The 13,142-nt window shown below is 35.4% G+C and overlaps 1 protein-coding gene across 10 annotated transcripts in view; it reads left to right on the top strand.

The window, feature by feature from the left end:
* The window catches only part of CHD9 (chromodomain helicase DNA binding protein 9), a 228,889-nt gene that overhangs the window by 185,705 nt on the left and 30,042 nt on the right, over window positions 1-13,142 (top strand). For all 10 annotated transcript variants that reach the window (XM_020873089.2, XM_020873088.2, XM_020873093.2 and 7 more), the window contains 4 exons: window positions 4,632-4,828; window positions 5,267-5,466; window positions 8,623-8,782; window positions 9,219-9,308. In XM_020873089.2, the coding sequence (XP_020728748.2) occupies window positions 4,632-4,828; window positions 5,267-5,466; window positions 8,623-8,782; window positions 9,219-9,308 (647 nt within the window). The remainder of the gene's footprint in view (window positions 1-4,631; window positions 4,829-5,266; window positions 5,467-8,622; window positions 8,783-9,218; window positions 9,309-13,142) is intronic.

Here is a 13,142-nt window from a genome sequence, read left to right as displayed (position 1 = left end):
TGAGCCAGGCACTGCTTCGATTTAATTCTTCAAATACCTGATATGATAGGTTGTAATACAGGGAGAGTTAAATTTTGGGCGTTATTCATGTCTTAAAATTATAATGTGCTTTTAAGTTTTCTAATTGTCTTCAAATAATGGATTACTTTTATTTCACTCTTTAACCTTCATTTTGCTTTTTTTGGTGTCAGATCTCATTAATGATGATCTAGTCAACTATAAAAGGAGAAAAAAGCAATCAAAAAGGGGGCATTTTCAAATTCTGACAACTAAAAAAATGTAAAATCCAGTTCTACTAATGTATATGAATCTATTATGCTTAATAAGTATTATGAAATTTAAAGAAAAAGAAAGTGGCTTTTTAAACTTTAAACCCTTTGGAGTTAAGAAAGGGCTAAAAAGCTAACACAGAATTCATGGAACTGATAATAATATAACTGTTCACTTTGAAAGACCCCTGTCTAATAATTTATAGGAATCAATGTTTGTAAGTCTTATCTTCTGTCAAAATAACTGCTAAATGGTTTAAAGAAATTTATATTAAGCATTGATGCATGGGATCCCTTTAATAGATAGCCTTTTAAAATATAAAACTTTACAATGAAGAATAATGTGACTGCCAAATAATCGTTACTGTATAATATGTTTTAGAAATATGTATAACTATGTGTGAAGCATTATAAATAAGTAAATTCGAAAAGAGATGTTTATTAAAATATTACTGTTTGCATGTTGGCATGTTTATATGCCTAAAAAGTCAATGGAGTCTTCAAACCACTATAAAATTAATGAATTAGTGAATTAACAGGATAGAGGATAAATATGACATTTAGCCTTAAATAGTAGAAGTAGAAAAATTATGGAAGAGGAAATCTACTTCATACTAGAAAAAAAGATTTAGAACACTTAATGGGTATACCAGCTGGCCGTGTATGATTTTAATAAAGTGAATTACCAAACTTAATTGTAAGATTTGTCAGTTAGAAAAACTATACATTTTAAACATTTTAAACTTGAGTTTATAAACATAGAAATGCAACCCCATCAAAAATGTTAAAAATTTATTCATCCAACCAAACAAAATCTAAAAATTCCCCTGAAATAATAAATATTCAAGAATACTAAATCAACTCTTAGGAATCTGACTCAGCAATAATCACACATGTTTAATGATAATGTGGTACATTGATGTACATCGCTTGCATTGTTCACTTTAGAAAAAAATTAGATATATATAATCAGTACTTTTATATTATCTAATGCAGTAAGTAAAACTCATCATGTAAATACCTGTATACTCACTTAGAGCTCTGAAACAGTATGTTTTAGTCACTAAGTCATGTCCGACTCTTTGCAACCCCATGGACTATAGTCCACCAGGCCCCTCTGTACGTGGGATTTCCCAGGCAAGAATACTGGAGTAGATGGCCATTTCAGTCTCCATGGGATCTTCCCCAGCCAGGGATCAAGCCCACGTCTCCTGCATTGCAGGTGGATTCTTTACCACTGAGCCACCTGGGAGGCCCCCTAAGATAAGATAGTTAACTTTAAAGAGTCAGAGAGACAAAACAGTACTTACAGTGTGATCTTGGTTTATGATTTTTCAAAAGTATATAATGGTAATACACAGACACATGTATATTTGTGCTGGCTCCAGCTAGAGCATACTATAAGCTAAGTACCATTCTTCTGCTATGACTAAAATGAATGAGACAGATGAACCAGTGCTTTAATAGAGCTTATAAGTTCTGGTGGATATGTAAACAAATATATAAGATAATTTCTGAGACCAAAGAAAATAAAATCGTAAGATGGTAGAGAGTACATGAAGGAGTGGAGATAGCATTAGGGTACTAGCATTAGTGGAGATAGCATTAGGGGACTCTGAGGGGACATCTGTCCTAAGACTTGACTGATGAGAACAAGGCAGCAATGTAAAAACATGAGAAATAAAATGGCACGGTAGAGGGAATAGCAGTGAGCCATTGGTTGAAACAAGTTTAATGTGTTCCAGAAATAGAAATGGCTTTGTGTCAGAACATAGGGAGGTGTTGAGAGTGGTGACAGCTTAGGTCAGAGATGATAGATATGGCTCAAGTCAACAGTACCTTATAGATAATCTTATGGAGTTAAGGATTTTATAAATAAATTTATATAAGCATATAGATGGCTCCATGGTAAAGAACTGGCCCTCCAGTGCAGGAGACACAGGTCTAGGGTTAGGGTTAGGGTCAGAAAGATCCTCTGGAGAAGGAAATGGCAACCCACTCCAGTATTCTTGCCTGGGAAATCCCATGGACTGAGGAGTCTGGTGGGCTACAGTTCACAGGCTTGCAAAGAGTTGAACATGACTTAATGACTAAACAACAACATAGTCATTTAAAACTTGTGCAGTTATGTTTTCTGATTTATACATTGTTTAAAATTTTTTATATTTTCCAGCAAGAAGTATCATGAAGAGAGATGGGTATATATGTTTAAAATATAAAAGTATATTAACATATAATAAAGGAACTAAGATATTGAAAGAAGTATATAGAGAGCAAAGAATAGACTAAGAATAGGAGAAAATCAATTTATAGGATGAAAATAAATAGCATTAGAGGAAAAGGAATTATGTAATAATCATGATTAGACTATTCAGTTAGCATTGGGGAAGTATTTTAATAATATGCTCTATACCAAGTAAACTCCAATTTGTGGTAAATGTATTTTTGAAACAAAACATGAAAAATAGGAAATCTGATTTCTGTTTTATCAAATATTTGATGGGAAAACATTCTGAATTAGAAATCACAAAGGAAATAATTGGCATATTCAAATATATGACAAAAAATTATGTAATGGAAAAAGGTGCTATCTGACTGGTGACTATAACAGAAGTGTATATGAAAGTTTTTATTATATAAAAGTTGATGTATTATAGCTGATTCATGTTATACAGCAGATACTAACACAACATTGTAAAGCAGTTTTAAAAAAAAGCTAATGTAAATTGATCACAGGTAGAAATAAATCAAAATCTTTACAGATTATGGGCAAAAAAAATACTTGAAAATTTACCTGAGAAAATAAAACTAAGGTTTTTTTCTCTGGGGGTGGTGACCAGGGAAAGGAACGACTCTTTGTTTTGTTTTTAATTAACTTTTATTGAAGTATAGTTGATTTACAGTGTTGTTTCAGTTTCGTGTGCACAGCAAGGTGTTTCCATTATAAATACATAAATATTTTTTTCAGATTCTTTTCCCTTACAGGTTATTACAAAACATTGAGTATAATTCTCTGTGTTATATACTAGGTCCTTGTCAGCTGTTTCTTATGTAGAAGATGCCAGTTAATAAATGTAGAAGGAATAAGAGAAATTAAAATCTCAGTTAATCCACCCTATTGATGAATTCTAAAATTAGTTTAAAATATAAAGAGAAGCTAAACTTATATATATCTTTCGAAATATTTATTAATTACTAAAGGAAAACTAGTAAGTTTGCAGTGGAAGAACTTAATAGAGAGAGTCAGTGTCATGAGTAATGACATACTAACATTCTATAACCCATTAAATTCAGTGCCCTGTGTACATACTCACTGTGGGACAGCAGAGCCTGCCTGACCTGCTGCCCCCTACACTTTACCCTCTCCTGCTCTCGGACTTAAACCTCGAATGCCTTTTCAAGTCCATTGCTCCTTTCATCACTTAGAATGCCATCTCTTCCTTGGATGCCTGGCACAGTACTTCTCGTTCTTAGAGATCTCTTTCAAGAATCACTACTTTGCAAATCACTCTGACTGTTTTGTACCTGTCTTGTATCATAACATATTGTATCCTGAAAAGCATTTGTTTACACATTAGTCTGATCTTCAAGACTATCAGTTTCTCCTGAGAACTGTCTTAGTCAGAGTCACACCTGCAGCCCATAACATAGTGCCTAACTTAGAGAAATTGCTCAATAAAGGTAAAAGTTTGTCAACTTGTTGTTTCGAATGAATTAAAGTGCATTGAACGTGGTGAGGTTCATACACTTATTACCTTGCTTGTTGTATATTCTGTTCCCTTCGTTCGCTCAGTCGTGTCTGACTCTCTGCAGCCCCATGGACTACAGCACGCGTATTAGTATGAGTCTTTTGGAAAGCACTGAAACGTGATTCCAGATCCATTAAAAACAAAGTATACCCTTTAACCAATATTTCTATTTCTGGATGTTTCACTCCTTTGGACTTTAGGATAAAGTACGAAGATTTACTTTAGCATTGTATCTTTTAAAAATTGAAGACAATCTTAATTATGGTTTAATTAGGTAAAGAAAATAATTATGATGCTTATATTCAGTTTAAAATATAGTTTATCATTATTGTAGAAGCACAAATAATAATTTACAGATTAATAATAAAGTCATTTACCAAATTCTTTTTATCCTATGATTGTAATATGAATTTATGACAAATGGTAATAAGGATTTTAAAGAAATATTAAAAATTCTAAGTTGATTTGGTAGGTCAGTGGAATCGTTAGTAATTTATTTCTTCTGGCTTTATAAGATTATTTTGTTTGTACAGCTTGAGAGGTAAAAATGTAAAATACTGTCATAAACAAAATAGTAAAAGGACCTTCAAGTAATAGCTATTAAATTTTACAGAACAGCTTGGTTATTGACACTCCAAGAATTAGGAAGCAAACAAGACCCTTCAGTGCCACAAAAGATGAGTTAGCTGAATTATCTGAACCTGAAAGTGAAGGAGATGAAAAGCCCAAACTTCGGAGACCCTGTGAGCGTTCGAATGGCTATGGAAGAACTGAATGCTTTAGAGTAGAGAAAAATCTGCTAGTTTATGGGTAAAATATTATTTTTAATGTTTACTGTTAGTAGTCTGGTATATAAATTATAGGAAACATATACTATATTTTAGTATACTTTTTGTCTTATTAGAATCAATAAAATTATTTTTAAAGTATCATGCATTTATATATTTAACAGAATGATGAGATACCTTAAATTTTAAAATTATAAATGTATTGCTAATGTCAAACTCCTTATTGTTCTCAGATTTGCATATTCAGTAACAAAATAGATAATATTGTTATCCATTATTGAATAAAATGTACTAGAAATTACCATGATTCTGCATTTTATTCTATGGGAAAAAAACTTGTATTAGGTAAATCCTGTTAATAATAAGATGTGTTTTTTGCAGTTTCTGGCCTTTATCCATGAGTTATATTTTTTTCTAGGATTTCATCCAATATTAATATAAACATACCTTTTTTAACTAGATGGGGTCGATGGAGGGAGATTCTGTCTCATGGCCGTTTTAAAAGGCAGCTAAATGAGCACGATGTAGAAATCATCTGCCGAGCCCTCTTGGCATATTGCCTTGTTCACTACCGAGGAGACGAGAAAATTAAAGGCTTCATATGGGATCTCATTACTCCAACTGAAGATGGGCAGACACGAGAGCTACAGAATCATCTAGGTAGGAACATACTTTATTTCCTTTTTAAATTCAGCTCTAGTTGTATAACTAGCACTTAACATAGTACCCTATAAAATACTGAAGTATTTCAGATAATGGTAAAGAACTCTTAACCTTCCCTTAACAAGTTCCAGGTTGGAAAAGACTAATCTAAGTTTTATATATTGTTATCAAACATGTATTGGTTTACAAGTTGTTGACCCCAGTAGTATTTCTTAGAGGTTGTCCATCTGTATTCAGGTAGATCTATTTTATTTTTTAAACTCCTGCTTAGTAGTCCATAATATGGATATTTCTTAATTCATTTGGCATCTCCTTTAATGATGGACATTTAAGACATTTCCAGTTTTAGACAATTGAAAAATAGGTATCAGTGAAGATCCCTGTACATTCCTCGTTGTGGACAGGAACAATCTTTCACTAAAGTAAATATCAAGAAATGGAATTGTTGAAGTACAGCATATATACATCCATAGCATCTAAAATGTGGTCTGTGAGCCTTTCCCAGGAGCTTTTTAGAAATGAAGAATCTTAGACCTCAGAGCTACTGCATCAGAATCTACGTTTTAACAAGTTCCTCAGCAATTTTATGTATATTAAAATCTGGAAAACAGTGATAATCCATTTAATTTTTTAAAAATATTTTAATTTGCCATCAAATGTGGCTATGCCAATTTATAGTCTTATCAAAGGGCTGGAAATTTTTCTTTGTAATCTTTGTAACCTTGCTAACAGAACATTCTTTTTTTACATAAAATAACTAAATTTTCTATAAAGATAAAAAAGATGACTATGCCCTTAAATTTGTGTTACAGTTTTGTTCCCTTTAATCAACAAAATACCTGTTAAAGCACCTGTCATGTGCTTCTTTGCAAAGTACTGGGGAAATGAGAAGGAATGACACAGACAAGGTCTCTGAGCTCATGAACCTTACATTCTGCTCTGGCAGAGTTAGACTATATGGACCTTTGTGAGCAAAGTGATATCTCTGCTTTTTAATGTGCTCTCTAGGTTTGCCATAGCTTTTCTTCCAGGCAGCAAGTGTCTTTTAATTTTGTGGCTTGCAGTTACATTCTCAGTCATTTTGGAGCCCAATAAAATGAAATTACCTAAATACTTATAGATTATGATGAATACTGTGAAGGAAATAAACCAAGGACTGAGATCGAGAACAACAGAAAGCACATGGTTTAGATTTAGGGTGGTCATTGGGGTTCTATCCCAACAGGAGGGAATGAAATTATTATCTGGTAAATATACAAGATTGTGTATATTACACAAATATAATTTCATTCTTCCTTGAAACCCAACTTAAATGTCAATAAAGAGGAAAAAATTCAAGGCATTAAGCTTGATGAAGTATACAGGTAAAAATTTTAGTTTCTTAAATAGTAGAACGGAAGGAAATGGAGAGGGTATCTATAAATCAGTGGTTCACAACCAGACATGAGTTTGTGCCCCGGTCTTGCTCTCACTCTGGGTTGTCACAACTTCGAGGATGTTAATGGCGCCTAATGGGTAGAGGCCATGAATGACAGCCAGCACCCACAGTAAGAAACTGCCGCTCACAATAACAGTAGTGCCAGGATTGAAAAGCCTGCTATAATCTGAAAGATTTAAATGTCCTCGGCCAGTTATAATGTGTGAGCCTTATTTGGATCCTGATTGAAAGCAGCAGCCCAGGGGAAATTTTTCTGTTAGTTTTATTAAATAATTATAAATTTGAATACTAAATATTAAGTAAGTATTATTGCATTTCTTGGGGCTGACATGTTTGTAGGGTATTGTAAAAAAAATTTTTTTTAGGAGGTCTTTTACATGTGTTAAAAGACTCAGACATTTATTAGAGGTGATTATTGTCTTCAGTTTATTTCAAAATAGTATTGGAGTTTGGGGAGCAAACATAATATAGATGAAGCAAAATTGGCTGTGAATTGATAATGAAGTTGGAAGATAGGACCCAGTGCTCCATCATATTATTCCATCTATTTTTGTGTATACTTAATTACATAATTTAAAAATAAATAAGAATAAACCTTTAAAAATAGACAGGGTGGGAAAGGAATTTTGGAATCTCGGAGCATTAGATTAGTGGTAACTAACTTAACTAACCGGAGAGAACTGAATCTTAGGTCAACATTAGGAAAGGGCAACAACCAACTGATTTTGCTTAATAGATTATCCAAAAGTTTCAGGAGTTTGTGACATTCATGACCTCTGAAGGTGGGTATAAAAGACAGGGGCTTTGATTAGAAGTTGTTTAAAGGCGAGATCAGACCCCTAAATACCCTCTTCAGCTCCATATAGCCATGATAGGAAGACTGACTGAATGTTTATTCTCTAGAAAAAATAAAATAAGGTCTGCATTGCATTGGGATTTGCAACATGGACTTACCAAATGACTGTTAAATTAATATGTATAATGGACAATGGCATACTCAAGGAAGAAAACCAAGACATTTTCCTTGGTTTAATCTGACCAGAGCAAAACATAAAGATAATGACAGGAAAAAGCCAGCCAGATTACCCTTCAAAGAGTCAGTCCACAGTCATCTCCATTCATTCATACTGCCAGTCAGTTTTCCTTTCTTTCTTAAATATGAGCAAATAACCAAGAGTATCAGAAATCTGAGGAAAGTCTCCAACATGAATGAGAGACTAAAACAAATTGCTAAAATGTAATTGTAGGAAACAAAGACTATAAAAACAAAACTTCTAAAATATTAATATTTGAAAAGATACTTCAAGTATACCATGATTTTGAAAGAAGAGTAAACATACTCTTGCAAAACAGATCATTTAACCACAGCTTACACTTTTGTAACTAAGGAAGCATAAAGTAAAGCACAGGGAAAGGTTTGATCTTTTGGGTTTTACATTTAGAAAAAAATGTTTTAGAACATAAAGGTAATCAGAATGATTGCTTAGAGATACTAAATTGGTTGTTTGGCAGAAATCATGTTAATATGTACGGAGTCATTATATTGACTTATCTTGTAATTGAGTTAATATTGGTACCATTAACATTTCAAAGATCTCTGTATAGCCTCCACAGACCTCTGAAAGCCTCCAGAAGTTGCTTGCATTGTAAAAATGTTTCAAACAGAACATCTTTATACAAACTATCCCTGATTTCACTTGTCCTCATTTCAATAGGCCTGTCAGCCCCGGTACCGAGAGGTCGAAAAGGAAAGAAAGTAAAGACTCAAACAAGTTCATTTGATATACAAAAAGCAGAATGGCTTCGAAAATACAATCCTGAACAACTACTTCAAGATGAAGGCTACAAAAAACATATAAAACACCACTGTAATAAGTAGGTAGTGGGATATTTTTAACACAACTCATTAAAAGTTTACTTTTCTGACTTTTAACAATCTTAAAGCATGCTAATTTGGAGTACGAAGACAGTGTGGTCTAGGACCAATCCTAATCTTAATCTTATAGGATATCTTTCAGCAAATCATGGTACCTCTTGTGTCACTTTTCATCAACAGAGAGAGAAATAAAACTGACCTCCAAGTGATCGTGTTGTGTCTTACTTGGCTGTTAAATAATGATGATTGTGAAGATTTTGGAGACACCTATTATACACACACAAACACACACACATATATAGTAGTAATGGGTTAATTTAATCAGAAGTAATTTTTAATTATTTCACTATACAAATTCTTTTAATTTTAACCCCATGGATGAATTTTCTTTAATGATGATTAATGTCTTTTGATTTTTTTTCCCCTCATTTTTAGAGTTTTGCTTCGTGTAAGAATGCTGTATTATCTAAAGCAAGAAGTCATTGGAAATGAGTGTCAGAAAGTTTTTGATGGAGTTGATGCAAGGTAAATAACATGTTTATTTTTTAGCAACATAATGAGGCAAAAGTTAAATGACCAGGAAATTGTATATTAAGTGACTCTTTATTCAGTGAAATTCACAGAAAGGAAAATCTTCGAAATTTAGAGTAATCCTTGTCAATTTGTTGCCTTTTGTCTATTAATCTCACTGTTGGCTCTGTCACTGAAAATTATAAGAAGAGTGAAAATAGCAGTAGTAGTAGCTTCCTACTACCATGTGAAATGAAAGTCGCTCAGTTGTGTCCGACTCTTTGCGACCCCAGGAATACACTCCATGGAATTCTCCAGGCCAGAATACTGGAGTGGGTAGCCTTTCCCTCCTCCAGGGGATCTTCCCAGCCCAGGGATCAAGCCCAGGCCTCCTGCATTGCAGGCAGATTCTTTACTGGCTGAGCCACAAGGGAAGCCCTCCTTTCTGGTCTTGGTGGTGAAACAGCTCATTTGTGTTTAATCACATTTGAGATTAATGATCATAAGTTTGAAGTAAGTCATTTGACAGGGCTCATGTGATTTTCTCCAGCAGTGTTCAACTGCTTCACTTCAGTTCAGTTTAGTTCAGTTCAGTCCAGTCGCTCAGTCGTGTCCGACTCTTTAGTTATAGGCAAAAAGGTAAATGGATTTTTAGATTCAACACGAATTGGGGTCGTGTCATGTATGTAGAATAGAGGGAAAAGCAGGCAAAGAATTTTAGTGAGTACAGTGCTAGACTACAGAATGGTTATTTATAATGAGGAAAGTGGAGGATGAAAGTGATGATGGATAGTAAGTGGTAAGATAGGGGACACCATAGTGAAGCTAGAGAATTATAGTGAAAAGTACCCAAGTTAATTGAGTTGGAAGGAACTGACAGTTGGAATTCTGATTGAAGAGATTATGCTGCTATTGGTGATGTAAGATTAAGTATATGACTGTATGCATGTGTGGCTGAGGTAGAGAGGAAGAAAAGATGATGTAAAGGTCAAGGAACTGAGAGACCAAGGTATTGGATGGATCACAAGAGGATGCAAAAGTTTCTCATTGTAGTAAGAGGGAGGAAACTTAAGTTTTAGGGCTCCTACTACCATATCTAAGCCCTAAAACTGTAATTCTCTAGCTTCATCATGGTGTTGGTGTCCCCATGTTACCACCTACTATGCATCATCACTTTCATCCCCCACTTTCCTCATTATAAATAACCATTCTGTAGTCTAGCACTGTACTCACTAAAATTCTTTGCCTGCTTTTCCCTCTGTTCTACATACATGGCACAACCCCAATTCATGTTAAACTTCAAAATCCATTTACCTTTTTGCCTATAACTAAGCAGTTGAACATTGCTGGAGAAAATCACACAAACTCTGCCAATGACTCACTTCAAATTTATGATCATTAATCTCACATGTGATTAAACACAAATAAGATGTTTAACCAACATGACCAGAAAGTTCATTTACTGGTTCTTCAAGAGGACCATTCCATTCCTCTCTCCTCAAACCATCTTCGTATCCTACTAGTATCTCCTCCAGTAATGACTTTGGTATATATTTCATGGAGAAAATAGAAACAGACAAGAGCTACCTTCAGTTCTACTTGTCGTGTGTGTTCCCCTATTTATTCCTTCTCTCGGGATGCCCTAGAAATCCTCCTCCTTACCCTCCTTAGAGCAGCCCTTATGCTTGGAACTCATCTCTTACCTTTTAAAGATTTTACACCTTTGTTTCCTGAGTCATCATTTCCCCCACTCTTTACTGAATCATTCTCTTTGGCATATATACGTTTCTTAATGTCATTCATTTTAAAAAGAACAAAAAACCTACTATAATATAGGTACATCCTTCTAATCCATTTCTCTGCTCTCCTTCACAAAAATAGAGTGCTGTGTGGGTTGATAATCTTACACCTCTTTACTTTGCATTTTCTCTTCAGCCTGTTCCAGTTAATGCTATATCTTCACTCTCTGACTAAAGTGATTTTTAGTAAGGCCACTAATAATCTCCAGTGTGAAGTTTAGATGTCTCTGAACTTACTCTGTTTCTCCCTTCTTGAAATGATGTCTTCAGGAGACATCCATGCTTTGACACCCGCCTGGTGGTTCTTTTTTCCCTTGTTGGTCGTCTTTTCCTTTGCTAGCTCGTACTCTTCTAATAGAGGCTTCCCAGGTGGCTCAGCAGTTAAGAATCCATCGGCTAATGCAGGAGGCTTGGGTCGGGACTATCCCGTGGAGAAGGAAAAGGCCACCCACATCAGTATTCTTGCCTGGGAAATCCCATGGATGGAGGTGCCTGGAGGCTACAGTTCACGGGGTTGCAAAGAGTAGGATGTGACTGGGAGACTAAACAACAACAGTTCCTCTGATAGATCTCTAGATGTTGGATTGGTCAAGAGCTGTGTCCTCAGCTTGCTTTCTTGTCTGTTCTTTCTCCTTAGGTGAATTTATGCAGCCTCATCATATCAAATGTGATCTATACATAGATGACTGTCATATTTACATATTCATCCCAGACCTTTCCCCTCAGCTCTAAGGTCTAAAGCAGCTGCCTCAAACATTTCCACTTGAAATATCTGATTAACATCTCAATCTTCCCCTGCATTTTCCAAATCTTCTGTCTCCTTTTGTTCCCTCCCCACCTTTCCACATATGGGCCTTCTCCATCCTAGTAAATCTACCACCCAGTTGCTCTGGTATCATTCTTGATTATTCTCTTCTCAAACCCTGCAGGAAGACTTGCTAGCTTGACAAAGTATATGCAAAGTCTGAGCACGTTTTTCTCTTTCCTCTGCTGACTCCCTAGTCCAAGCCACCATCATCTCATGTTTAGACTTTTCTATGGCCTCCTTATTGAGTCCCTTTGCCTCTTCTTTTTCAAGAGTAGTTGGATTTTTGTTGTTGTTGTTTTGGCCTGGCCCCACGATTTGCAGGATCTTAGTTCCCCGACCAGGGATTGAACCCAGGCCCCCTGCAGTGGGAGCACAGAGTTCTAACCACTACTGGACTGCCAGGGAATTCCCATTTTTGCATCTTTTGCCTCTCTACAGTTGGACCTTGATACAGAAGCCAGAGTGATCTTTGTAAAGCGAAAATCAGGCCAAGGCAATCCTCTTCTCAGAACCTGCTCATTTCTCATAGAATAGAGACCCATCCTGCAGTGCCCTACATCTGTCTGGGCCCTCTTGCTCTACTTTGTCTTTCACCCACAGTGTCCCTCCAGCAAGTCAGGCTCATTCTGTGCTGTGTGCCCAGTGCAAATACTCTTTCCCCTCTTTCTCCACAGAAGTGCCTGCTCCCATCATGCAGGTCTCAGCTTAGGTTTCACTCTGCAGATAGGCCTTCCCAGCCCACTCTAGCTAGAGCAGCCCACCAGTCACTGACTATGACTTAACCTTACTTTATCTCATTCATGATGCCTACTAGTATTAAAAATTGTATTTATTTTTAAATTGTATTTTTCCTGTCAGTACAATTTAAGCTGATTCAAGGTGACATATGCTATCCGTCTTATTGATGATCATATTCCTAGCCCATAGAGCCTGGGACAGAGTAACAATCAGTAAATATAATTTGTTGTTGACTTATCAGCTCCTCTTTTTCTTTGATCTGATTGAATTCAACCCTCTTGTGATTTCTAGGAACTGTTATCTTTGAATTATCCTCTTTCATTATTCTCTCCCTCGCTGGCTTCTGATTTGGGTTTTATTTGGATTTTAACGTATTCATATCTCTGTCAACACACTCCCTCATTGCCTCCGGGCCTTTGCATTCTTGGAGCAACATTCTCTTTCCCATTTTCCTCCCTTCTCCCTCTCTTACTACTCAGAAGACATCAACTCAGCTCCCTGTCC

The sequence above is a fragment of the Odocoileus virginianus genome, chromosome 20, assembly GCF_023699985.2.
Source record: "Odocoileus virginianus isolate 20LAN1187 ecotype Illinois chromosome 20, Ovbor_1.2, whole genome shotgun sequence".
NCBI classification, from domain to species: domain Eukaryota; kingdom Metazoa; phylum Chordata; class Mammalia; order Artiodactyla; family Cervidae; genus Odocoileus; species Odocoileus virginianus.
Note: the sequence above shows the minus strand (reverse complement) of the source record. Positions and strands in the feature narration are given on the sequence as shown.